This window comes from Cricetulus griseus, chromosome 2 (assembly GCF_003668045.3).
Source record: "Cricetulus griseus strain 17A/GY chromosome 2, alternate assembly CriGri-PICRH-1.0, whole genome shotgun sequence".
Taxonomy (NCBI): domain Eukaryota; kingdom Metazoa; phylum Chordata; class Mammalia; order Rodentia; family Cricetidae; genus Cricetulus; species Cricetulus griseus.
Window position 1 is genome coordinate 315,333,933 of NC_048595.1, and position 26,705 is coordinate 315,360,637.

The 26,705-nt window shown below is 41.7% G+C and overlaps 1 protein-coding gene across 3 annotated transcripts; it reads right to left on the reverse strand.

Moving 5' to 3' along the window:
* Window positions 1-1,062: 1,062 nt before the first annotated feature.
* On the reverse strand, window positions 1,063-25,293 carry Hmgcr (3-hydroxy-3-methylglutaryl-CoA reductase). 3 transcript variants are annotated; one of them, XM_027401682.2, is made up of 20 exons: window positions 25,146-25,293; window positions 20,749-20,936; window positions 20,215-20,326; window positions 19,886-19,973; window positions 18,198-18,282; window positions 16,635-16,740; window positions 13,353-13,459; window positions 13,131-13,247; window positions 12,505-12,665; window positions 12,150-12,397; window positions 11,875-12,050; window positions 9,648-9,842; window positions 8,996-9,154; window positions 8,707-8,864; window positions 7,654-7,759; window positions 5,664-5,834; window positions 5,185-5,325; window positions 4,007-4,165; window positions 3,108-3,262; window positions 1,063-2,766 (listed from the first exon to the last, which is right to left on the reverse strand). In XM_027401682.2, the coding sequence occupies exons 2-20, from the start codon at window positions 20,911-20,913 to the stop codon at window positions 2,712-2,714; spliced, it is 2,664 nt and encodes an 887-aa protein (XP_027257483.1). In that variant the 5' UTR covers window positions 20,914-20,936; window positions 25,146-25,293; the 3' UTR covers window positions 1,063-2,711. The 3 variants fall into 3 exon arrangements, with proteins under 3 accessions (XP_027257483.1, XP_027257481.1, XP_027257482.1); XM_027401680.2 differs by lacking the exon at window positions 25,146-25,293 and adding an exon at window positions 24,685-24,910; XM_027401681.2 differs by lacking the exon at window positions 25,146-25,293 and adding an exon at window positions 24,501-24,658.
* Between the last annotated feature and the right edge of the window lie 1,412 nt (window positions 25,294-26,705).

A 26,705-nucleotide genomic window follows, 5' to 3' on the forward strand; every position in this document is an offset into this window, starting at 1 on the left:
AGAGTTAAAAGCGAGAAAAACCTTTCCTCCCTTGGTGTTTTATCACAGCAACAGAGACCATAACTAAGACAACATGTGAATACAGACACTGTGAATGTTGTTCAGAAGCCCAAGGAAGATCATACTAAATCCAATGTTTGCTGGATAGCTGGGTGAATTCCAATATTATCTACTAGCATTTAGTCTCTCCATGAGTGTTTCCTAACTTTGTGCTTCAAAGGAACACAACTCTTTTTTAATTTTATTGATTCTCCAAAATACCAAGAACTTCATATTGAACACAGCTGCTGTGACAAGGCTGTCAGAGGTGACAAGGTCCTGGCCCCACCCAAAGCCAAGGGTATCAAAAAACCGACAACAGGGCATTGTAGTCGGTACATAGCGTCCTCCAGGTGTGTCCAACACCCTGTGAGGACTATGGTGAGGCATTTCTTGCATTCAGCCAACTAACACTATGGTGAAAACAACCTGTCAGTCTTAAAACATTTAACTAAAAGCTGAATTATTTATCATTTTCTCATAGCTTCCACCACAACCAATCTCTTAGAGATTACTGGCCATTTCAAGAAAAAGTCAAGACAAGTCTCTAGAATCTGGGCTGTCTTAATGGCTTATGTATGCCTTTTTACCTTTAACAGCAATATTGCAAATAATTACTGCAAACAGCAGTAATTGGAAATAAATGGAAGTCAGTTCTGAAGAAGCCAATGCCCCACCCTCTACCCTCCCACCCCCACCCGTAGCTGAAACACACACTTGAAAGGGAGTCTGTGTTTTGGCTATCTGAACTTTATTTTCCCTTCCTCTTAACTCTCTCCAGCTGATACCAAGACAATGTGGCTGAGATTATAGATCTGAACCAATCAAACCCTCTAAGCGTAAGGAAGATCAATGAAACAATACACTGGCCAGCACCAATGCTGCAAAGTTAGAAAGTGTAATGGAGAGAGATGATTGGATGGCCCCAGCAGGACAGTTTATCACTCTGCCAGACTTTGCTAGCTTCTGGGTCTCGGGCTTAGGGTTAATCCTTCATTTTAAAAAAGCCACCGCTTACACCTGTTAATGTTAACTTCCTTTCATAATTTACTCAACTGGAAAAAGTATTCTATAACAAAATGTATACAATTTAGTAATTGTACAAAACATGAGTTTTTAGCAAGATGACATTGGTTACAGTCACCAGCATGAATACTCAATACTTTTCACTGCCACTTCCATGACAAGCTCAGGTAAATAAAATGTTACTGGCTAAAAAGTCACAAGAGGAGCAATCTGAAACTTCACATACAAAAGCAAAGTCAATCTTCCACAATAATACTGACACACAATCACTAAGAGGCTCCCATGATGCCGCTGCACTCTTGGAATGTCTTTCAGAGTCCATCTTCTACATGAGATGTCAGCTTCCCAAGACTGAACTCGAAGCATTAGATAGAATACAAAATAAGGAGCTCTTTATTATTATTTATACAAAACTGGTACATTAAAAAAAAAATTAAGATTCAACAACTCTGCTGACCCCCTGAGGAAGCTAAGAGCTTTTATGGGTCCATCAAAGGAGCCCGTAAATGATTCAGTCACCAAGCTCCTGGCCACAGGAACAAGGCACACAGCTCCAGGGCCATTCATGTGGCTCCATCATTGGCTCTGAAAGCTGACTTTCCCTTCATTAGGCTTGGCAAGCAAGCCAGGGTTTCCTGGACAACGCTAATGAGCACTGTCTTCTCTGGCCCAAGCTAGAGTATTTTATCAGTGTAAATTTGAGTCCTTTTATTACTTAAACACTTTCAATAAACTCCTAGCATAAGACACTTTATTACAACATATACAGATTTGATAGTTTACCCAAAAATCTAGAACTCAGCTAAATAAGTTAAAATGTCTTTAAAGAAAATTGGCTTAGAGAAATGGTTTTTCTTTCAAAACTGTGTTCCCACACTCTGAGAGGTCCGACTTGCTCATACTCTTGTCTAAGTAACACCAAGAGCTCTGATATCTTTAGTGCAGAGCGTGGCACTTTCCTAAAGCCTGACACTAAGACATGCAGTAGCCTAGCTGGCAAAAATCTAGACAAGGCCTCTCTGAAAAAAGGCCTACAGAGATAAATGCAGTGACTGTTTTCTTCATGAGAACAATTTAGCACTGCTTAGCACATTGTTCTGTAGTTTGAGAATAAAAGTAATTCTTCCCATGAAGAAGTAGGTCCCCTTCTGAAGAATAATATTGTTTACCCCCAAAAATCAATAGACCAGCACCAAATGAATTATTAGGTTACAAAAAATAAACTTAGATTGCAAAGTTCTACAACTCAGACTAAATAAATATAAAATCAGAAGTACTGTCAGCTACAGTATAATTTAAAACTCCATTTTTAACCTGCTGGGAGAGGCCAGTCTCACACTGATCACCATGAACTCCATCATTTCAGAAACGAGCTGCAGATCACATCTGTGGTGCTCAGAGCACAACATCCATATGAGATCTTTTCAGAATACAGCATGGGAAGGACCACACTGTTTCCAGATCTGAGGAGTCTCCGAGCAAAGGACCTCAGACGTCTCTGAAAGAGCCAGAAACCAAGCAGGCGTCTCACTGATCACGTCCATTCATCTTCCACAAGACACTGCATTGAGATTTTTAATTCACAGATTTCATGTTAGTCCTTGAGAACCCAATGCCCGTGTTTCAGTTCAATACTGTCAGGCTGCTCAAGCTGACTTCTTGGTGCACGTTCCTTGCAGATCTTGTAAATTTATCTTCGATCTATGTCAGAAAAAGACTAATTAGTAATATAGAAAATGTCAACAATGAAAAATGGGGGTTGGAGGTGCATGTGTATGTGCGTATGTATGTGTGCATGTGTTCAGGCCAAAAGAAAACACTAGATGTCACCCCTCAGGCACCACCTATCCTTTATTTTGAGACAAGGCCTGAAACTTGCCAAGTAGGCTGGGCTGGCCCCTCAGTGAGCACACAGGATCTGCCTCTCTATCTGCCCACAGTTTGCATTTAAGTTCACCACTACACCTGGTGCATTTTTTAAAAAAATCTGAATTCCAGAGCTTGGGCTCAAATCATGCAGGATTGTAAAACTTTAATCTTACCTGTTGTGAACCATGTGACTTCTAACAAGATGTCCTGCTGCCAATGCTGCCATCAAGGACAACTCCCCAGCCATTACAGTACCACACACAATTCGGGCAAGTTGCCGTGCATTTTCTCCAGGATTGTCTTTGCACGCTCCTTGAACACCTAGCATCTGTAATCGGAGACCAACATAGAAGATTACTACAAGGCACAGAACAGAACTAGACTCCATTAGAAGTAGTAGGTAGATGTCAGGCCATAGCTAGGACTGGCATAGTACGTGACTTAACATCCACTAGCTGACTGGCACTATGCACTTATTTAATTAATAAATCTCATGACTTATTAGGCACACACACCCAAACCATATATACACATGTGTGTGCACATACACACATATATACATACGTATTTTTTAGAACCCTATACTTATTTAGACACACTAGGTTAGACTGGTAGGAAGCAATAGCAAAAAAGATCAGCTAAAACACGGAGTGATATGGTGTCAGGTAGACACACAGTATCCAGGTGTGATGGTTAAACTTGGTTATCAACTTGACACATCTAGGAAGAGGGAACCTCACATGATAAAAACTGCCTCCAGCAATTTGGCCTGTGGGCATGCCCACAGGGTATTTTCTTGATTGCTAATTGATGAAGGACTCAGCCCACATAAAACATGAATAGCTGAATGAGAGGCTAGGAACAAGCCACTAAGTAGCATTCTTCCATGGTCTCTACAGCCTCCAGGTTCCTGCCTGTGTTCCTGCCCTAACTCCCTTAGTAATTAAGTTCTATCTAGATATAAAAGTTGAAATAAGCCCTCCCTTCCCAAGTGTGTTTTAGTCAGTAAGAAAGAGAAAATAAACCAGAACAATGAAGCCTGAGGCCATTTTGTTGTGTGTAAGACACATACCTGCAGACAGGCCTGCTGTGGTAGGAGGTTGGTCCCACCACCCACAGTTCCTATCTCTATAGATGGCATGGTGCAGCTGATATACAAGTCTTCATTCGTGGGACCACTTGCTTCCATTAAAGTAATACAGTTTGAACTCCCCACATTCTGTGCTGCATCCTGGAAGTAGAAAAGGAAAAATACAGTACAGTTCTTTCACTTTCACTTCCAACAGAGCAGAAAGCAAAGTGGTAACAATAAAATCAGCAGGAGTCAAATACTGGGGTAAGAACCTGAAAGATCAGAGAACAGAGAGTAGCCATCAGTTGCTTCCTACCTCTTCCCTTCCTCCATCCAAAAGAGGACGAGATCCTCTCAGGCCCACCTTACTACTTCCTGTCTCCTCTCTACAATCCTCCAAACCCTGTCTGGAGAGCTACAAAGATAACCACAACTAACAATCTAAGTAACAGAGGAGAGGCTACCTTAAATGCCCTCTCCTGATAATGAGATCGATGACTAATTCATATGACATCATATAGCCTTCATCCAACAGCTGGTAGAAGTAGAAGCAGACAGCCACAGCTAAACCTTGAACTGAACTGGAATCCAGTTGCAGAGAAGGAGTGATGAGCAAAGGGGTCCAGACCAGGCTGGTAAAACCCACAGAAACAGCTGACCTGAACAAGGGAGAGCTCTGGGTCCCCAGACTGATACCAGGGAAACAAGCTTGGGACTGATTCACACCCCCTGAATGTGGGTGTCAGTGAGGAGACCTTGGAAATCTATGGGACCTCTTGTAGTGAATCAGTACTTATCCCTAGAATAGGAATGGACTTTGGGAGGCCATCCCACATGGAGGGATACTCCCTGAGCCTAGACACAAGGGCCTATCCCAAAGAACAAGACAGACGTTGAAGACCCCCTATGGAAGGCCTTACCTTCCCTGGGGAGCAGAAAGGGTATGGGATAGGTAGGGTGTTAGTTGGGGGAGCAGGGGAGGAGGGGAGAGAAAGGGACCTGGGATTGACATGTAAAATAATTTTCTAATTAAAAAACAAAAACAAAACAACAACAACAAAAACAATCCTCCAAACCTCTACGGTTAGCTAGTAGCTAGCTCTGCCTTCTGACTCTAAGCAAGCTTTATTTGTCAGAACACAATCCAAATACCACACAACAGGAACTGGCAAGCTTACCTGGCCACATGCAATGTAGATAGCAGTGACGATGTTTGCTGCATGGGCATTGTAGCCTCCTATGCTCCCAGCCATGGCAGAACCCACAAGATTCTTGTTAATGTTTACGTCAATCATAGCTTCCGTAGTTGTCTTTAATACCTAGAGCACAGTGTGCACATTTTACATACTCCCCCAGGGGAATCAAGCAAGACACACTCACATTTACCTCTAGGAAGCAAGGGTGTAGATGTGACCCCCATTTAACTGCCCCAAAAATGCCACATGTAGATGGGCATCAAAAAGAAAGCAACCATTTTAATGGAAAGCATAGCCCTACAAACATCATCTCATTAAAGATGTTTGTAGCCCATACTGGCCTCAGACTTGTGACACTTTCTGCCTCTGACTCCGTGGAGTTGGGGGTTACCACACCTGGTCCCAGCCCAATTAGAGATACTAAGCCTTTAAAGTAGGATAGACATTCATCCACCACTTACTTCTCTCACCACCTTGGCTGGAATAACAGCTTCACACACAACTGTCTTTCCTCTTCCCTCGATCCAGTTTATGGCGGCAGGTTTCTTGTCAGTGCAGTAGTTACCACTAACTGCCAGAATCTGCATTTCAGGAAAGAACTCCTGAAGCTTCAGAAGTGCTTTCTCAGTGCCCTAGTAAGAAGTAAAACAAACAAAATGTGTGATGGATTCACCATTCTGACCACCTTAACTATCTCTAAATGCAGTCATTCGGTACATCCAATCATGTAGCTAATGTCCAGAACTCTCCTTACCTGATAAAGCTAATGCTCCACAGCCTGTTAAAAATAGTTAACCCATTAATTCTACCCCTGCTAGCCTAACACCATTCTACTGTTGTCTGCGTTCTATTAGTGTCCATGAACTTGATGACTCTGGTTAGCTCAGGTAAGAGGAACCATATAGTATTTTGTAACTGGCGATTTCACTTAGAATAACGTTCTGCCTGAACATCTCTCTTACTTGTGTCCATGTATTACCCAATCAACAGGTAGGCTACTTCTGCCTATGGCCAGTGTGAACAATGCTACTATGAACATGAGTATACAAATCTCTTTGAGGCTGTACTTTTCAATTCCAAAAGGAGAATTGGGAGATGACACAAAATTTTATTTTCAAGCTGTTGAGGAACCACCATACTATTTATTGAGAATTTCAAAAACTTAAGACATTTATCATTTTCCTCTTTCTGAATAATCTCTATATACAAAACCTGTAGCTTGACTAGATGATTTTAATATTTTTTATTTGTCAGCGGTAAAAAGTTATCAGCAAAATAAAATGTACACCACACAAAAATCTGTCAGGAAACAAAATGAATAGATTATAATAAACCAGATATGATTAGTATCTTAAAGTGTTTCTGGGCATGGAAATGCCTGCCTCTAATCCCAGCAATTAGTCAAAGACAAGAAAACTGACCAGGATGTACAGGTCAGCCTGGCCCATATAATGTGCTCCAGGCTAGCCAGGGTTACAGTAAGACCCTGTCGCCAAAAAAAAAGAAAGAAAACTAGAAAAAGTCTCTCGAAAATGCCAGTTTCAAGACACGGGGACAAAGCTTTTTTGGAGTGTGGCTGGGGCATGATGAGAACTGACCTGGTGCACCCACCTGTTCTTGCTCTGCATTTAACTGCATACCCTCGGTGCTACTCCTCATTGGGGAGGGGCAATTATTGGGAAAAGTTCTCAAGCATTAACCCCAGAGCCCTCCCAGCCTTGTGAGTACATTTACAACACAGACAATATGAAATCTAAAACAGTAAGTACAGCTAGGCAGACAGCTGGGCAGTTAAGAGCCCCGGCTGCTCTTCCTGAGATCCTAGGTCTAATTCCCAACACCCACTAGTGGCTTACAACTGAAGGAAACTCCAGTTCCAAAGGAATCTGATGTCCTCTTCTGGCCTCTGTGGCCATAAGGCACACATGTGGTGCACAGACATACATGCAGACGAAACATCCATACACATTTACTTTTTAAAAAACTGATTTAAAAAAAAATGGCAAATAGAAACACCACAAAACCAAGTTATATCAAGCAATATTAAGCTTTTCATAAACATGTATTTCTTTTTTCTTTTTTTTTTTTTGGTTTTTCGAGACAGGGTTTCTCTGTGAAGCTTTGGAGCCTATCCTGGCACTCGATCTGGAGCCCAGGCTGGCCTTGAACTCACAGAGATCCACCTGCCTCTGCCTCCCGAGTGCTGGGATTAAACGCGTGCACCACCAACACCTGGCTTAATAAACATGTAAAAGCAATTAATCCATTAAGCATGTAATATATAGACAGTGTATCAACAAAAAATATGGCTGGGTACAGTAGTGCACAGTTGTAATCCCAGCACTCAAGAAAGCAGAGGCACAAGAATCACCATGAGTTCAAGGCCAACCTGCACCAAGCAATGAGTTCTGGGTGTGTCCATCCTTTCAGATACAGTAGATCTACACTTACCTTGGAAATCATGTTCATCCCCATGGCATCCCCTGTCTTGGACTGGAAACGGATGTACAGGTTGCGCCCTGCCATGGTCACATGAAGCTTCTGTAGACGTGCAAATCTGTAAACACACGGTTCTTATTTTAATCCAAGATGAGAAATTTCATTTTTTGGTTTTTCGAGACAGGGTTTCTCTGTGGCTTTGGAGGTTGTCCTGGAACTAGCTCTTGTAGACCAGGCTGGTCTCGAACTCACAGAGATCCGCCTGCCTCTGCCTCCCGAGTGCTGGGATTAAAGACGTGCGCCACCACCACCTGGCTTGAGAAATTTCATTTTTTATTTTTTGTTTTTTTCAAGACATGGTTTTTCTGTGTAGCCCTGGCTGTCCTAGCTCTGTAGATCAGGTTGGCCTTGAACTCAGCCAGCCTCTGCCTCCTGAGTGCTGAGATTAAAGGTATGTGTCACCACTGCCTGGCAAATAATTTTATTTTAACTCTTACTTCAGTATGAAGTATTTTTTCTTTAGACAAATGAAGGCTAATAAGCTGAGTCTCATTCACAGACACTGACTAGAAAGTGGATTAACTTCTTAATGCTCTTAAGTCCAAATAAGAGCAAACACATTAACTTGAGAATATAACGGAAGATGACATCTACTGATCATGCTTTTGTGTGATTTTAATGGTCTTCACCCAAAGTAAACCTGTAACTATACCGATACTCCCATTCTGCCTAGAAAACCCTTCTGTGGGGCAAAATAACAGCCTAATCAAATGTGTTAGCTCCTATCTTTTAATTTACGATTGCTGCCTATGAGTGGGAATAAGGAACTGAACTTGGGCCATCAGGCTCATATGGTAAGTGCTTTTTCCTACTGAGCCATCTCACCAACCTTCAAAAAAACCAATTTATTTCTATGGGGTAATTCATCTGAATCAATATTCACCCTAATCAAGAACAATTATTCCTAAATGAATGGATACAGGACAGTGCTACATTAGTTATTATAAGAGGCACTCTATCAACAATAGCTTTAGCTATGACAGAAAACAAGCATAATTTCCACACCTGCTAGTGCTATCGAAGGCGTCCTTTATCACCGCAAACCCTTCGGGTGTTTCAAGCCAGGCCTTCACTTCTGCAGAATCACAAGCACGAGGAAGACGCACCACTGGGCCCCGGGTCATCCCATCTGCAAGGACCCGGCTGCTGGCACCTCCACCAAGCTAAGCAGAAGAATGGGAACATATTAATCCAGAAAACACTTCAGCCTCTTTTGATTGTCTCCAAATCTATCTTCATCTCCTTACCCTGTCCAGATTGTCTTATACTTGAAAGTAGACAAAGTCCAACTTACACCTATTGCCCTGCAGCCTCTGTTGGTGCTGGCCACCAGACAGCCTTCCGTTGTTGCCATTGGAACCTGGTACTCTTTACCATCCAGGCACAGAGGCCCTGCTACTCCGACAGGGATGGGCATATATCCGATCACATTCTCACAGCAAGCTCCCATCACCTACGAAACACAGGTGGGTGGCACATGTAATGGACAACAGCTCATCTCAGTCTCTGTCACCAACAACTCTTCACTTAATTCTACAGAACAGTCCAACAATATTGTAATGTATTCTTTGTGTTGTTATGGTGCTGGGGATCAAACCCAGGGCCTCACCAATGTTAGGCAAGCATTCTATCACTATGCCGGAACCCACCCAAAATTTCTTCTTTAAAAACATTTAAGCTGGTTGGGCATGGTGGCGCATGCCCTTGATCCAAACACTCAGGATGCAGAGGCAGGCAGATCTCTGAGTTCAAGGTCAGCCTGGTCTATAGACATTGCTTCAAAATAGCCAGGGCTACACAGAGAAACCCTATCTGGAAAACAAACAAAAACTTTAACCTGCTGGACTCTTACAGCGATGACTTTAAAAACATGAAAAACATTTAAAAAGTAGCAGTGGAGGGTCAAGCTACAAAGCAAGTCCTCCTTAATTAATCAAATAACATACCAGGGAATAATTATAATCTCTGTAAGGCAGGTACTGCAGAGAAGAAGGCTCTGGAAGCTTTGTGGAGAGGAGCTGCCGGCGAATAGATACACCACGTTCATGAGTTTCCATTAAGGTTTCCAATTTGTAGGCTGGGATGTGCTTGGCATTGACCAACTGGATGATCTCTGCATCGCTAAGGAACTTTGCACCTTTCTGAAGAAATGAGAAAGAGGGAAGGAGATGACAGGAGAGTCAACAACTCCAATTCACAAGTCAAAAACAACACAGCTCCTAGGTGATGGGAACCAGGCAAGTCGGCTGAATCCAACTGTAGCCGCTCCCCCGCCAAAAACAGTGCAGAGCTGCTTAGATGATTGTCAGGGCCCATAAAATGGCTTCGCTTCATCTTGGCTTAAGGTCCGAGAGTTCAAAACTATTCTTACTCTCCCAAGGTTAAAATCCTAAGACCTAGCCAGGCAGTGGTGGCACAGGCCTTTAGTCCTAGCACTCAGGAGGCAGATGCAGACAGATCTCTGTGAGTTTGAGGCCAACCTGGTCTATAAAGTGAGAAGCCCTGTCTTGGAAAACCAAAAAAATAAACAAATAAATAAAAAAATCATAAGACCTACTGTAGGATGTTTGGTCTAAGGCATGGATGTCTTATCTAAATAACAAGAAACTTGTTTTAAGGTATGGTTACTCTTAGCCCTCAATGTTAAGATAACAAGAGATTTAATCTAAGGCATGGTCACCAAATGTTTGGAGAATTAAGGAAGAAAGTCTGTTTCATACTTTTATAATGATAAAGAAGTCTTTTGCCGTTTCCCCCTTGTTGGCTGGGGTATTTAAGAATGTTGAAGAATAAACTTGGTGTGTTCAATATTCACTGTATTGCCCTCCTGACTTTATTCTGTGTCTGTCTTTTCTTTAATATCTTTACCTGCCATTTCTCATTCCACTCCCCGTCTCAGGTATGAACCAGGCAAGTTGGCTGGCTCCAACTGTAGTCCCCCCCAGTCAGGCCACTACAGACTGGTACTGCAACGTGGGGCTATTACAGGTGACTATAGTGTACGTATCAACCTTGGGAACTGTCCCATTCACTTCAGAAAAGAACAGCACCCAGAACTAAACCTTGGTCTCAGCCCAGCTCCCCTACTCTGCTGTGGGCCTGCCCACTCTTACATGCTCATGTACTCATCAATGAAAACCAGTCAATACATACTTGTTACAATGACACAGTCAATATGTACATTATACAGTAATATTTTTGTGTGTACAGGCTATGGTCCTCAAATAGTTGAGGATACCAATTCTCAAGAGAGCTCAAGTACAAGACAGTAGGAGGAAAACCTAAAAGGCCCCACGCTCTCATATGTGGGGTGTACAATGGACTTATAAAAGTACAGAGAGACATGATGGCTGCCAACAGCCAGGAAGAAAAGAATGGGATGCTTAACCAAATGCTGGTGTCAAGTCTCAGTTACACAGGATGGACAAGTCCTCTGGGCCTATTGGACAGTAGATGATGAATATTAGCTTAAATGTGTTAATTATTCATAAAGAAGCTGTGCATTTTAAATAAATCTAATTTCCTCTGTCAATTATATCTTAATAAAGTGAGGGTAGAATAGAACTGTATCTCACCAAAAATGAAAAGAAGATTTTTGAGACAGGTCTTACTACGCAGCACTATGCAGAACAGGGAAACATATTCTCTACACAAAAAGGGTTAGTCAGACTAAGCAGATATGGCTGGAAGTATGAATGGCAGAACATGGTGTTCAAAGCTCCAGGAGGAAAAGCTAGCTGCCTGGTGAGATCAAAAAGGACAAAACAAAACTTTGTTCTGGGAAGCCCAACACATGTTCCAACACAGATACAGAGGGGACAAAGCACCTCATCTCTATGAGAAGCACCAACACACTACAAAGGAGTTTTGATTCTGGAACCAGAAAATCTCAGCCCCTGCTCCAAACTTTATAGTTTCCTCAATGGTAAATATCTTGGAGATATTACTAAAGCCTCTTGAGCCTGGGCCACTCATCTGAAAGTTGCAGAAAATGCCCCCAAAGGCTGTAGGGGATAAACACAATTGTTGATAAGCCACATAACACAGTGACTACAACAACACTGTGGGTCCCGGTTGTACTAGTTTTTACTTCCTTTGGTTAAAAAAAGATAAAAACAAAAACATCCCTTCTAGAGAAACACCCCAAGTGTGAGTGCACACCCTCGCCCTCACCTCGGCACTCTCCAGTATCTGCAGACATTCTTCATTAGGCCGAGGCTCACTGGGGAGTTCAATTTCAAGCTCCTGTGTCCTCGCTGCCACTGGAGGGCTGGTCCCAGAGGCGCCAAGCACAAATGTAGCTCTGCTTGCACTCTCAGTTTCCACCACTAATGGTTTTATAACCTCAACTGTGTGAGAGGCAAAAAGACAACATCACCTTGAAACGAACTCAGCTTCAGGGTGCACCCTCAGACAGGATAACTGAAACCAAGAGAACAGCCAAGTACCTTTTCTATCTTGGCTCACCCCAGGCTCCTCCTCAACCGATGAAAGCTTCTCGCTCCTTCTCACAAGCAGAGGCTCCCGTCTACAACAGTTGTCTGGAGCTTTCTTTGGGGTCACGACAGGAGACGTGATAGGATTTTTTAAAGACAGTGTGGACTCTGTCTCTGCTTGTTCAAAGAAAATGTACTTGACAGCCAACAGAAAAGCTAAGCTCAGGGTAACCACTTGTTCAATGTCCATGCTGATCATCCTAGGTGAGAGTAAACAGATTAACAATTAACAGGCCAGATCAGAAATAGAAATGTCACAGCGCAACCATGTAAGAGTGCAGCGTACTGTGGGGTTCAGTCAACTTACTTGGAGAGATAAAACTGCCAGAGAGAAACACTTGGTTCAATTCTCTTGGACACATCTTCATCCAGTCCCAAGGAGACTTTAGAATGTTCTGTTGTGCTATTCTGAGGGGAAGGATCAGCTATCCATCGACTGTGAGCATGAACAAGAACCAAACCTAAAGACTGAAGAAACAAATTTTCAATTAATTGTGCACCCTCTGCCTTCTCACCTCTCAAGTGCATCACCAGACACTATCTTCCTTGGCCTCACCTTATCATGATCAGTTTGTTATGTGGCTAATAAAAGCAGTGTTCCCATCACCATTCAAACAGTTCAAAGAACAGACTTTCACGATAGAGGGGACAAGATAACAAGCACTAGAAGGCCTGAGGGCATAGCGGCATACATCTGGAATCCCCGAACGTAGGAGGCTGAGGCAGGAGATACTGTCTCAAAACAACACACTAAAGCCCCAGAACTTCAAAGAAATGAAGAACAAACTCAGAAAAAAGAGAGGACACTGGACTATAACTGGAAGGACCAAATATATAAACAAGATGGGAAACTAAAAACACAGAAAGTCTCCAAATACCCAAAGCATAAGAAACATTGAAATTACAAATACTGGACAAGAAAAATGTCATTACCATAATCATCTTGACCCTTTGGGTTACAGGGTTTGGTTTATTCTCTTCTTCTTCCAAAACTCGGGCAAAATGGCTGAGCTGCCAAATTGGACGACCCTCTCGACTTTCCCGAGAAAGCTACAAAGTAAGTCAGCAATGCATTAGGAGATACACAGCTGATTTAGTTGAAGTGACAGAAGGAGAAATACTCTTAACTAATGCCACCAGGAAAACCATTCTTACCTCAAGGACCAGGGACACACACGCTGGGAAAAATGTCATGAACACGAAGTAGTTGGCAAGCACAGACATGCAGCCAAAGCAGCACATGATTTCAAGCTGACGCACCCCTAGATAGAGAGCAATGACATACACAGCTGATAAAGTGTGGATTTTTTACCCACCATTTATTTTACAGGTCTTCCTACAGCTAGACAAATATGGGCAAGTTTTACTACATTAAGTCCTTTGGCATCTACTGGAAACTAGCAACTCGATGATGCTAAGGTTTCAGGAACAGCAGCTAAGAAACTCTTCACTCCCTCAAGGACACAGACCTTGACTTTGCCTGAGTCCCCAATATTACAATTCTATACATAATGCTAGTGTTTAAAACATCTGGTCAACAAATGTGTTCCCAATTCTTTCATAAAACAGTATCACTGGCTAAGACAAGAAGCTAGAGGACCAGCTACTCTAACAGAAGTAACTTCATCCCTGCAATCTACACTACTCACCTGGATTCACTTATCACAAAAGCAATTCACCTCTGTATGCAGGGCAATTTGTCAAAGAACATGTCCACAAGCAAGTATGCCTTTCTGACATAGTATTTAAGTAAATAGCCCCTGCATACCACTAAGTTTGAATTCCCAAAGGACTCCTATATGTTCTTAGAGTTTTATTTCATTGACCTACCTGAAAATGATACAATCAATGCAAAACATTAAGAAATTAAGATTGAAAATTAACAAAAATTTCACCACAAAATGTTTCAGAGGTGATTTGGTAATGTCAAATAGAAGGTACCAGAACTGTAGAGGCCAGAAAAGAAAGTAAGATCACCAACTCCTACTCTTACACTCAGATTAAAACAAAACAAAAAAATGTGCTGAATATAAATTAAGAAACAAGTCCCCTAATAAAAATTAATTAGAAAAGCTAATATAAAAATTCAAAGTATGCTTTATTTCTTAAATATGACATCATCTGAGATAAAGTATACATTGTATTTTTTTTAATTCTACATTATTTACTCTCATAACCATGGGCATTTGAGAAACTGCAAATTATAATAATAAAACCAACCTACACTTTAAACAGTAAGTGAATAGGAATTTTTCAAACTCAACCATACTTAACCAATGCTTTTCACAAATTAATAATCAACATTGTTTTTCTAAACTCTTTTTGTCATCAGTCTTCCTTAGGTCCCAAAAGAAGTCTTTCTGCCATGAGGTACTACACAAGGAGACCGCACCAGTCTAAAGACCTTTTAAAAAGCTGTGACGTACGTGTGTGTGTGTGTGTGTGTGTGTGTGTGTGTGTGTGTGTGTGTGGTGCTGTGTGTGTACACGCGCACTGGGAATTAGACCTTCCATATACAAAGTACATACTACCACTGAGCTACACCCAACCCAACCTTCTTCTATTGCACTGGCTTTTTCAAAGAGTTACTTCCAGACATGGTTATAGCTCAGTGGTAGAATGTGTCCAAAGCATGTATTTACAAGCTCCTGGATCAACCCCTAATACTGTATAAAAAGGGTGGTTGGCAGTGTTGTTACTGCCTAATTTTATGTCTAACAAATATAAACAAATATAAATGTCTTCGGTGGCTTGTGCAACTACACACCAAAGTCTTTTTTTTTGGGGGGGGGGGGGTTCCAGACAGGGTTTCTCTGTGGCTTTGGAGGCTGTCCTGTAGGCCAGGCTGATCTCAAACTCACAGAGATCCACCTGCCTCTGCCTCCCGAGTGCTGGGATTAAAGGCGAGCACCACCACTGCCTGGCTTACACTTCCAATTCTTGTGTTCACTTCTCTAACCACTTCAAGACAAGGCATCAATCCTACTGCTTTCAGTAGCAGATTCAAATAAGCAGCCTTTGTTTGAAGACCTGTAATTTCCTGGTCTATCTTCAACATCTCATACTCTCTTCTGTTTGAAGAAAGTCAGGGAACTGTGCTATCACCTGATCAACATTTGATTTGATTTTAGTAGTGGTAACATGATATCTTCATTAAAACTCAAAATTATATGTTTCAGAAGGTAATTTTTTAAAGTATGCATGATTATGGGGGCACATGTGCCACAGGGCATGTGTGAAACTCTGTCCTTGTGTCTATGTCCTTGGAGGCAATCTCTTTGAGGTCCACAGCTTATGCCAGGCTAGCTAGACCTTGAACCTGAAATTCTCCTATATCATAGGAGAACTGGAATGGCAGACATACTGTCACGGGCTCCAGAGTTCCTGACTCAGGTTCTCATACTTGCACAGCAAGTGTGTTACCTTCCCTAGTCTCCAAAAGTGAATTTAAATATACAATAAAAATAATAATAATTTTCTGCTATAGATAGTCCCCAGCAGCAGACATGTAAATTTTAAAACAATTTTAAAAGAACATGTTTTTTCTTTCTTGAATAAAAATGTTTGTTGAACAGCAGAATATCTGTCATTACTATCACAAATTTAAAAAATATTATGCATTAAATAAAATAATGAATATAAGACCAACCAACTAGTGCACCAGAAGTAAAATACTTAGAGCCTGGAGTGGTAGATAGCTCAATAGCTAAGACTGACTCTTGCTCTTGCAGAGGACCCACATCAGATACCCACAGCCACCTCTAACTCCAGCTCCAGGGGACATGGATGGATAGACACACACATAGTTTTCTTTAGAAAGCCATAAAATCTAGTCTAATGACCAGGACACTTAAAAATAGCAAGACACATTGTTCTGGGAAATTTCCATGCCAGGCCATAATTTTTATTGTATGTAATGGAGTCCTGTTTGATATCAGTATTAATTCTCCAGTATTCAATTAAGGATGAGGAAGCATGTTGAGGCTGGTGCTGCAGCCATGCTAAGATGTATCATAATATCTAATTAAACCTTCCCAACCACCTGATTAGATGACCCTAATTCAGATCTGGACTCTTGTAACCTCCAATGTGACCATTAAAATAAAGGAACCAAGTTACTAATTTAGTCTAGGCAACAGCAAGGGGTTTCTAGAGCAACCTTGAAATACTGTCTTAGTTACAAACCAACAACAGAACTCAAAACACCAGAGTGGAACACAGAAATAGAAGAAAGTCAAAGTGGAAAACATCAGTAACCAACTACTACATTTTTGCCACACTCACAGAGGTCCATATACCCTCACACTAATAATATTTACATTTTAAATCATTTAAATCATTTAAAAGTCAGAACACAGGAATAAACAATGTAAATTCAAGACCTTCTATTTTCCTCTTTAATGACCTCCTTAGTTGTAATAGAAATTGTTTACAAACCTGACATGGTGCCAACTCCAATTACAAGACATTCCACAAGAGCATCAAGGGTGAATGTGGGGCCCAGAATTGCCATTCCGCGAGCTATATTTTCCCTTACTTCATCCTGAAGCACAAACCAAACACAGTGATGGTTATAAAGTACAACTTAATTCTTTAAAATTCTAGAGAGCATTCTATGTCTTACATTAAACTTACTTTACTATTCAAAGAACAAATGTGATAAGAAAGGATGCATTCAAGAGGCAAAATGGGGCCAGGGATAGGTGGCCCACTCCTTTAATCCCAGCACTTCGGAGGCAGAGGATCTCTATGAGTTCAAAGCCAGCCTGGTCTACTGAGCAAGTTCCAGGTCAGGCTCCAAAACAATACAGAGAAACCCTGTCTCGGAAAAAAAAAAAAAAAAAAAAAAAAAAAAAAAAAAGAGGAAAAATGGGGCAGGAATACAATTCACCACCACCACCACCAAAAAGACCTATTAGGACTCTGCTTCCCTTCCCACTGATGGACAAACTTCCAAAGAATATTCCATTTAAATTCTACCTAATTAATTAAACCCTTACCCTTCTATATGCTGGCTCCCACTGTCAGAAGCTTCATTGAGAATTCTTTGAGGTCACATTAGTACAATAAAACTTAGATAATTTTCTTATCAAAATGTTCAAATGATCCTAAGCATTATCCAATAATCCAGGCAGAATCATGAGCAACTTGACAGCTTGGGGCAGAGGGTAGCTCACTGACTGAGCACCTGACAAACCTGTAAAAGGTCCTAGGCTCAATGCCTATCTTTGAAGGAAAATTATAAAAAGTTCTAAGTAGGACATGGTGGTGCATGTCTGTAATGTCTGAGCTCAGCTGACCAAGGTAAGGGGATCACTACACTTCAGTACAGACTGAGGCAGTCTGTCTCAAAATTAATAGTTTTGATACAAGGTTGCTAAAACAATGCTGTGTTTTTAAAAGTCACTAATGAAATATCATGATGAAACTTAAGATGGGAAACACTAATCTGAGAGGTTTAGAGACAAATGTGACCAGAGACTCCAGTCCACCAGATCTGCTACAGTCTGAATGTGAAATGACCCCCAAAGGCTCATGTTTGAGTACTTGGTCCCCAGGAGGTGGTGCTTCTTGGGAAGGCTGAGAGTGTGGAGCCTCATCGGCGGAAGTGGATCAGAGTGTGGCCCTTCTGGTTTCACAGCCTGGTCCAACTCCCTGTGTCCTCTCTTTTCCTGGACTGCCTCCAGTCCCCACTCGCACCTTACCCACCATGATGAATTGGATCCCCTGGGGCCATAAGCCAAAAGAAACCCTTCTTCCTTAAGGTGCTCCGTGTCAGGTATTTGGTCAGCAATGAGAAAAGTAACTGAAACACTCACTCTATTCCCTAAGAGATTGACAGGTAGATTCTCTATCCAAGCACTGTAATTTCAGGAGGAGAACTGAGTCTTAGAACGTAAGTCAAAAGGCTTGGGACAACTAAACTCATTAACTCATTTTAAGAATGCAAACAGATGTAGAGGAATAATGTCACACTACAGGCTTTTAAAGAAGACTCACCTGAGAGTTTGAACTTAGGGCAAACTTTGCTAGTGCACTCGCTCTAGAAAGGTCAATCAAAAGCAGGAAAAAGGGCAAAGCTTCACTGGGGGAAAAAAAACAAGACAAGTTCCATTTAATACAAGGAAAATACTATTTTAGAAAGCTCTTTTTACAATAACCCTTCTTCCCATATCACACTTTGAGTTATCATCGGTGCCATAATTTTCTGCTAGGATTCTTTGCAACCCTCGAAGCTAAGAGATGCCCAGAATACTTGCTGAAGTTCATTTTGCTTTACTTTTTTGAGACAAAGTCTCATGAAGCCCAGGCTGATCTCTAACTTCCTATGTAGCTGACACTGGCCTTGAACCCTTGATCCTCTTGATTCCATCCCCCAGGTGCTGGAAGTATAGGCATTTCCATTATGTTCAGCTTAGCTAAAAACACTTCACAATGTTAAAATGTAAATGAACATACAGAAACACCTTTCAATGTATTTTCAGCAAAGTGTTACGCTAGGCTTATAAAAATACTTGAATTAGCATTGAGAAATGTATAACCTACAAATTGGTGATGATAGTATTAGAAAGCTACCCTCTCCCCTGCCCCCAGAAAGAGTTTAAAAAAGCAAAGCTTTCATATAAGCAAACACACAGGCCACTACGATACTCCTGATATGTATCCTCCTAGTAACTCCTAGGGTAAAGGTGAACATGAACAAAAAATTGCCTATAAAGAAATTAATCAGCCGTCCTGACCCATAAGGAGAGTCCTCATCTAGTGGCTGATGGAAGCAGAGGCAGACATCCACAGATATACACTGAACTGAACTCTGAAACTTAGTTGAAGAGAGGGAGGAATGAAGATCGAAGGGGTCAGTACCAGGCTGGAGAAACCCACAGAAACATCTGGCCTGAACAAGGGGGAGCACATCGACCCCAGATGCTGTCTGGGAGGCCAGTACAAGACTGATCCAGACCCCTGAACATGGATGTCAATGAGGAGGCCTCTGCACTCCAGGAGGCCCCTGGTAGTAGATTAGTATTTTTCCCTGGTGAAAGAAGGGACTTTGAGAGCCCATCCCACGTGAAGGGATACACTCTTGTCCTGGACACATTGGGCAGGGCCCAGGCCCAGCCCAGGAAGATGTGGTGGACTTTGCAGAGCCCCCGTTGAGGGCCCTACCCTGCCTGGGGAGTGGAGGGTGGATGGGGTGGGGGGCAGGTCGGGGGTGGGGGAGGAAAGATAGGGGAGAGGGAGAAGGGATTGACATGTAAAACAAGCTTGTTCCTAACTTGAACTAATAAAAAAAAAAGTTAAAAAAAAGATAATAACACTGTGATACTTATGAAGAAAAATCAACTTAATCCATTGTTAGATTAACAAACTACCAAATATTCATATAGAAAAATACTGTATAGCCATCACTAATAATTTACTTTAACATCAAGGACATGAAAAATGCAAATGAACTATATCAGGCAAAAAAGACATAAGACACCATATACAGTATGACACTCAAAATATGTCTAAGATAAATGAGAAAAGAATATCAAATGTTAACAGTTACAACTAGCTAATAGAAAAGGTACATGAAAATTTCCCATTTATAAACTCCTAAATTTACACATCACCTTTATAACACAGGAAATAAAGGTTCTTAAAATGTATTTTAGAGAACATACACTTGAGCTTTAAATACTTACTTTAAGCCCGTCAGTTCTTTGTCTAAGAAGTGAATGACGACTGTACTAAAGACAAAACTTGAGAAAATTGTGAACAGGCCAGCAATACCTAAAATGGCAAAATTCAACACTCAGAACTCTTTATTGCACAAAGGCCAACATTTAGACTCATACACTGTTCTGATAAGAACAATTTCACTTTCCTCCATGTTACTGAGGCTTTAGATTTGAGAATATTTACTAAGGAGAATCTGGTAACTACTGAACGTCCCAACACTTTTAACGGCATTATGTAATTAGAAATTCCCACAGCAAATCAGACAGCATGCAAAGGGGAAAATCAGTATTACCTAAAATATACTTCGACCCAAGCTGACGTAAGTTCTGGAACTGGAAGTAAATGTACAGGATGGCGATGCACCGTGTTATGGTGAGGATGATGATGTCACTGCTCAATACATCCTATTGGCAGAGAGAGCACTTTCAAAGAAGTTCTCAAAAGCAAGACTTTTATTCTGTATCATTGGTTTACATGTTACCACAAGAATATAAATGCCAGCATAGTACAACCAAATCAAAATAGCCAACACAGAAATAAAAAATTGAATACAATTATTAAGCAATCTGTAATTCTTCAGTCATTTTCCCCTGATAGTCCTTACAAAAGGTGTATTTCCCAGAGCCACCCACTCTAACTAGTATTAAAAAAAAAAAAAGCATTTTTAAATGCAATCCATACCATGTGAATAGCTGAGAATCTGAGGTAAGCCCACCAGCTAAGACTTCACTCAGAATTCTTAGCTTATATGTTCTCTAAAAAGCAGACATTCTTTAGAAATTGCAATGTAATTTACTTTAGTCAGAATCAAATGAATCTCACTAACCTCCTCAAATTTTGGGCACTCGTAATTCCAACCACAGATCTTGTTGTTGCCAGTGAACATGTTCATGGACATCATACAGATGGTAAGTGTCACCGTCCCCACAATAACTTCCCAGGGATGGGAGGCCACAAAGAGGCCATGCATACGGAAAAGTCGTGACAACATTGTAGCCACTCGGTCCCTGGATCCTGAAGGAAACACCACATATGAACATTTAGCATACAGCTCACTTTCAGGAAAACAAAAGGATGCTGTAAGCCCCATGTGGAGCATCTTACACAGAGGACTATTTCAGTGTTCCACATATTTCTGGGAAGTAATTGTAATATTCTTTTAAAACGGCTCTTGCTACTTCTTCAAACACTTAAATCTTTTATTACTCACTGGCAACCAACTTCTATACAATTGTTTCTTTAAAAGTAAGTTTCAAGCATAACCCCAAACAAGTATTCATATTTTCTACTTATTCAAATAGAAAACCCATAAACACCCTCTTCACTATCCATATGGTTAAAAAAAGGTAACATCAATGAAGTTTCTTGATTTCTTGCCATAAATCATGGTGATTTATAAGCAAGACCCTGTTACCCATTTTATTCTATAAAACACTTGGCAGAACATCACTGGCACAATGTCTAATAAACTAATAAACTGCCCTAAGATGACTATCCCCATAAGTCTTTTCTGATAGATGCTTCTACATTAGTAAAGAAGTGGCCTGCATTTTGCTAGGATGGCTGCTTTTCTCCCAGCAAACTACAGGGCTATAAAACCAATTTAAATGTGTTAAGTTTAGGAAGGTTCCTAAACTTTTACAGCTAACCAAGACTGGAAAGTCAGTAGAAACAGATGACTGGCTAAAATGTATGTCCATATCATGTACAAAGACCCACGGGGAGAAAAGATACTGCTCAGGGAAAGGCCCTCTGTTAGACAAAACAACAACAAACCTAACAACTTGTCTGACAAAAGGATTCTCAACAGAATAATAGCAAGAAGAACTGAGTTAATGACTACCACTTTTCCCATGCTTGCCGACTAATTAATAATTTTGACATTCCTATTTGAAAAGTACCTTATAAGGCCTCCGATGGCCTACAGGGATACGTGTAAGCCGTATTTATTTCTTACATAACAAAAATGAAGAATATTACCCATAAAAATCAATCACAATTAGGATTTCACAACTAGGGCCTGTGAGATGATTCAGTGGGAAACGTACTTGCATCTAAGCCTCACTATTCCTCACATCCAAAGGCTGTACTCTATCTTCACACTCATGCCCTGGCACACACACTAACACACACAATTTAATGCAAAAGACAAAATGAAAACCAACCATTGAGTCCACTGACTGTCAGCAAGAATTCAAACATATTAAGAATCCACTTATCTACTGATGACAGTAAAAAACAAATTTAGTTAAAAGAAGGCAATAATGTATGGGGGGGTAGGTAGAGGCCTGGCTTTTAAGAATGAAGCAAATTAGCAAATATTATCTCTAAACTGAAACACTCCATTTTCCCCCTACATTTCAATCATACCAGACATGCCAGTAAAACTGGTTTCCAAGGTGGTCACAACACATTAATTTAATCATGAATCAATTTTGTCAATAAGAACAGTTTTAATTAATTCAAAATAGAAAATGACATAAAAGCAGTTGCTAGATAAGACAGGAAGCATGAGTGAGTAATATATACATTCACCTGTCATGAAATTATTCATGACAGTCCCGCTGAGATTTGTGTTTCTTACTGTGGGTCTCAATTTTGAAAAGACAGCAATTATTCATAAGGCATAAAGATATAATAGACATTTATCTGTATTTATTCATTTTTTTCAGTCTTGCACAGTGAACTGTACCATTTGCCTTTCCAGCATTTTGCACTGATCAATAAATATCTGAAAAATGACAACTACAAAATGCTTTTAATTGGGGCCTAGATTTAGAGTAAGAAAACTTTAAACATGTCCACTGACTTCTCTCATATAATCTCTGGGTTTTTTTGTTTGTTTTTTAAGAAACACTGTAAACTGGTCTGAAGGATTGGCTTCAAGACTTCAGAAGGTAAATTAGTTTCAAATCTAAGTCAAAATCACTTCCAATTCTCCACCCCCTCATTTTGCCCAAAAGCTTGAATATGCTTCCTTACTGAGTAGTATCCATCATCATTAAAGTTGATTCTGCCAAATTAAAATCTGAAAGGCTATCAGAAATGGCCCCAACTAATTACAAATTAGTAATCCCAAACCTACACACATATATATCTGATTTTTCATCCAGCTGGATTCCTGGAACACTGTCAATCCTACCACTTTCCCCTGCTAACTGTAAATTCATATTTTTTATATTGGGGGCAGGGGAGAAGTTACAGAAAACCCAATCCAAACACAGAGAACAGCACCTACCTGGAAATAAAAACTGAGCAATGCTACAAAGGTGTGTCAAAAGTAACCACAATTATAAATTATCTCCTCTAACAAGCACCCTCCCATTTCTGTGACTACAAAAAGCATTTACAGGTGACACCAGTGGGGCTATGTGGCAGTTTACAAAAGCTCAGTAAATAACCTTTGTGCTGTATTGCAACAATAAAATAAAATAACTAAAACAAGGTATATTATGCCTACTTATCCAAATAAAGTATACAGCAAACATTTCAAACTCTTCAAAGGTTTGAAATTTTAAATTTACTGGAATTCTTTCTTTTTTTTTTCAGAGACAGGATTTCTCTGTGTAACAGCTCTGGCTGTCCTGCAAATTACTTAGTTGACCAAGTTGGCCTTTGAACCCGTACATTTGTAGACCTTGCCTAGCTAAATGTGTTGGAATTCTTAAATTCCAACTCAATCTATGACTAGACCCACCCAGCACGGCCAATTACAGAAAGGATTCTGATTCTTCCAATGCACTCAGCACTCTGCCTGTGTCACACATTCCAATCTTTGATTGAATAGTATCTACACTGACCTCAAATTAATTAATATATGCATGCTGTCCCTTTGAGGGTAAGAAGCCTAACCTATGCTGCAGTTACGTTTAATCCTAATAGGATGTAACATTCTGCTTTCTTAACCTACCATCACACAAGATCATCATCTTGCATTAGAAAACAGGTTCTATACCCGACCTCGTTATACATTACCCCTTTGTAAGTCCATCTTTTCTTTGTTTTGAAGTTCTTTGACCAAAGTATTAAGTGCAACCGTAAAGAATTACTATTTTTCGAGTTAAAAAATAGTCCGATTTCACATACCAACAATTTCATATGGGTTTAACAGCACAGATGTTGATCCCAGGCTATAGACAAAAATATAGTGTGTGTGTAAGTGCCACGTTCCCCCACAGGCTCACACTTTTCCTTGAAATAGCCATGACATACACACCAGTTGTTATGTTAATCGGATAGTTTATGCACGGATTCTTTCTACTTTTCACGCACTAATTTCCATGTCTGCTTCCTGACAAATTTATCCAATTCTAGAAAGGCACTACAACAAAGCAAGTCCACAAAGTGCAGTCCAACCTCACAGTATATCCGAGTCTTTGCCCAAAATTAAAACTCACAAGTAAACGAACGTATTCTCTTCTCTATGAGATGCTCTAATTGTACACAAAGACTTAGTAGCAAAGCCCAGAAACAAACGTTCCCTATGGCTTTACAGGACCTAGCCCGAAAAGGCACATCCTCAAGTAAGTTAATATCCCATATGATTACTTAAGATGGAATACATTAACCTCCTCCTACCTCACAAGTCTATTGTTTAAGTTGCGAACCTCGAAGGTCCGGTCTTCTTCACTCAAACCAAATAATTCCAAAAGGAGTGCAAGGTGAGGACATGAGTTATCAATGAGCCTACGCCCCTTAGGAGAAAGACAAGACATACAGGCAGAGCGACAGACTTTTGGGGGCTAGCTTTGCCTGAACTGACCTCGCATCCTCCCGGCCCACTAGGAGAGGCATAACCTGCCGTATCCACGCGGATTCTGGCTTTGGGTCAATCTGCAACCTACACCAGGACCTTCTCCATCACTTTAAAGAAAGGTCCTGCTTCAAAGCAACGCCTGGGCGTGAACACTTGTCCCCTAGGGGAACACGAACATCCGCTCCCGCTGTCCCCCCTGCCTGACACTCATTCTACCGGGATGAACATGACCGCCCGGTCAGCACAGAGCCCTCTGAACTGGACCCACGAACGCCCTGATGCTGCTGGCCCTCCGGCCTAGCCGGCCCACGGATCCCGAGGCCCCCGCCCTGCCGCCGGGCCTCAAGGACGCCTCCTCGCGGTCCCCTCGGTCCACAGCCACCTCGTGGGCCCTGGCGGAGCACGGGCTCCGCCGCCCGCCAGCCCCGCGGCCACTGGCGGCCAGTCCCCAGAGTCTGTCCGCTCACCTCCGGATCTCAATGGAGGCCCCAAAGCCGGCCCAGCCGCGGTCTCCAGCCAACGGAGCCTCGGGCGGAAGGAACTGAGCTTACGCACGCTCAGGGCCGCCAATAAGAAAGGATCGTCCGATCGCCTAGCCAATCACCGGGCGGCTGCTCAGCCTGACGGCCTACGTCACGAACGGTCGCCTTAACAACCGCCCACTGCTCGCACCCGGGCGGAGAACGGGCACCGCACCATCTCTCACCACGGCCGAGCCAACCAATAGCTGGTCGAGTTCCAGCATCACGACCTTCTTATTGGTCCCTGAGCCGTGAGGGGCGCCAGCAAGGACGCCGCCCTCGCGGGCGATAGGGGATCCCGCGGGTGGGGTGCCGCGGCCTCGGAATCTGACCTGCGAGGGTCCTTCCTGTGGGAGGGTCAGAGTTGCAGCGTGGGGATGACCGCTGGGCCAGGTTGAGAAGGAAAAGCCCAGTTAGTAGAGAGATCTGGGGGAAGTCGTAGAGCTCTGGGGAAAAAAAAAAGGGATTTAAGAAATGAAACGTGGCGGGAGAAGGGAACTGGGATTGTCATGTAATTCAATCTTGTTTGTAATTCAAATTTTAAAAAATTTAAAAAAGAAATGAAACGTAGCATCGAGGTGCAATCCCCCCCCCCCCCCGACGTGACTTACCCATCATTTCCAGTGACTCTGGCTCTCTGGCTATCAAGGTCTCCTGTCGCACTCTGGATTCTTGCTGTCCCTGTCCCGTGTGCTCTCTGAATTCCCTCTGCTCTCCTGACTGCAGGCCTTTATCATCTGTTACTGAAAACTGCAATAACTTATCCGAACTGGTCTTCCCACTCTTGGGCGCTTACATCTTCCAGTGCTTCTGGCATTTCTGCTGCAACAATCTTCTTCTTATGCCATAGACCTGCTCCTAAATCATCAGCCTTTTGCCTACGAAGAACCTGGCCACTGCCAGTATGGTGCCACCCCACATTTCATCCCTTCACAGCTCTAGCTCTTCACATCCCTAGCCCCGTGTTTCAGCCTAAAGTAACTAGTCCTTTGATTGTACTGAATCTTTTGACACCCCTGTTTATGATCTTAGTTTAACCTGGATATACCTACCCACTTTAAATTTTGAAATCCTAATTATACCTCAAGGATCATTGATATGCCACCCCCTTTCCTGATTCTCTCAAACGTGTGTCATCTCTCTCTCTCTCTCCTTTGAACGCCCATGACATTTCCATAATAGTCTATGACTTGTCTTACTATTGTATGTGGAAACTTCTTAAGGAGAGCAATTGGTATGCAACTTTTTCTTTTACACACACACACACACACACACACACACACACACACACACACACACACACACATTTTATATGAGTGTGGGTGTTTGTGTGCCACATGTACAGAGCAGTGCCCATGGAGGCCGGAAGAGGGCGTGGGATCCTCTGGAACTGGAGTTTCACAAGCTATGTAGGTGCTGGAAACTGAATATGATCCTCTGGAAGAACAGTGTTCTTAACTGATGAGCCATCTCTCCAGCACCTTTACTTCAAAATTTAAGACCCTA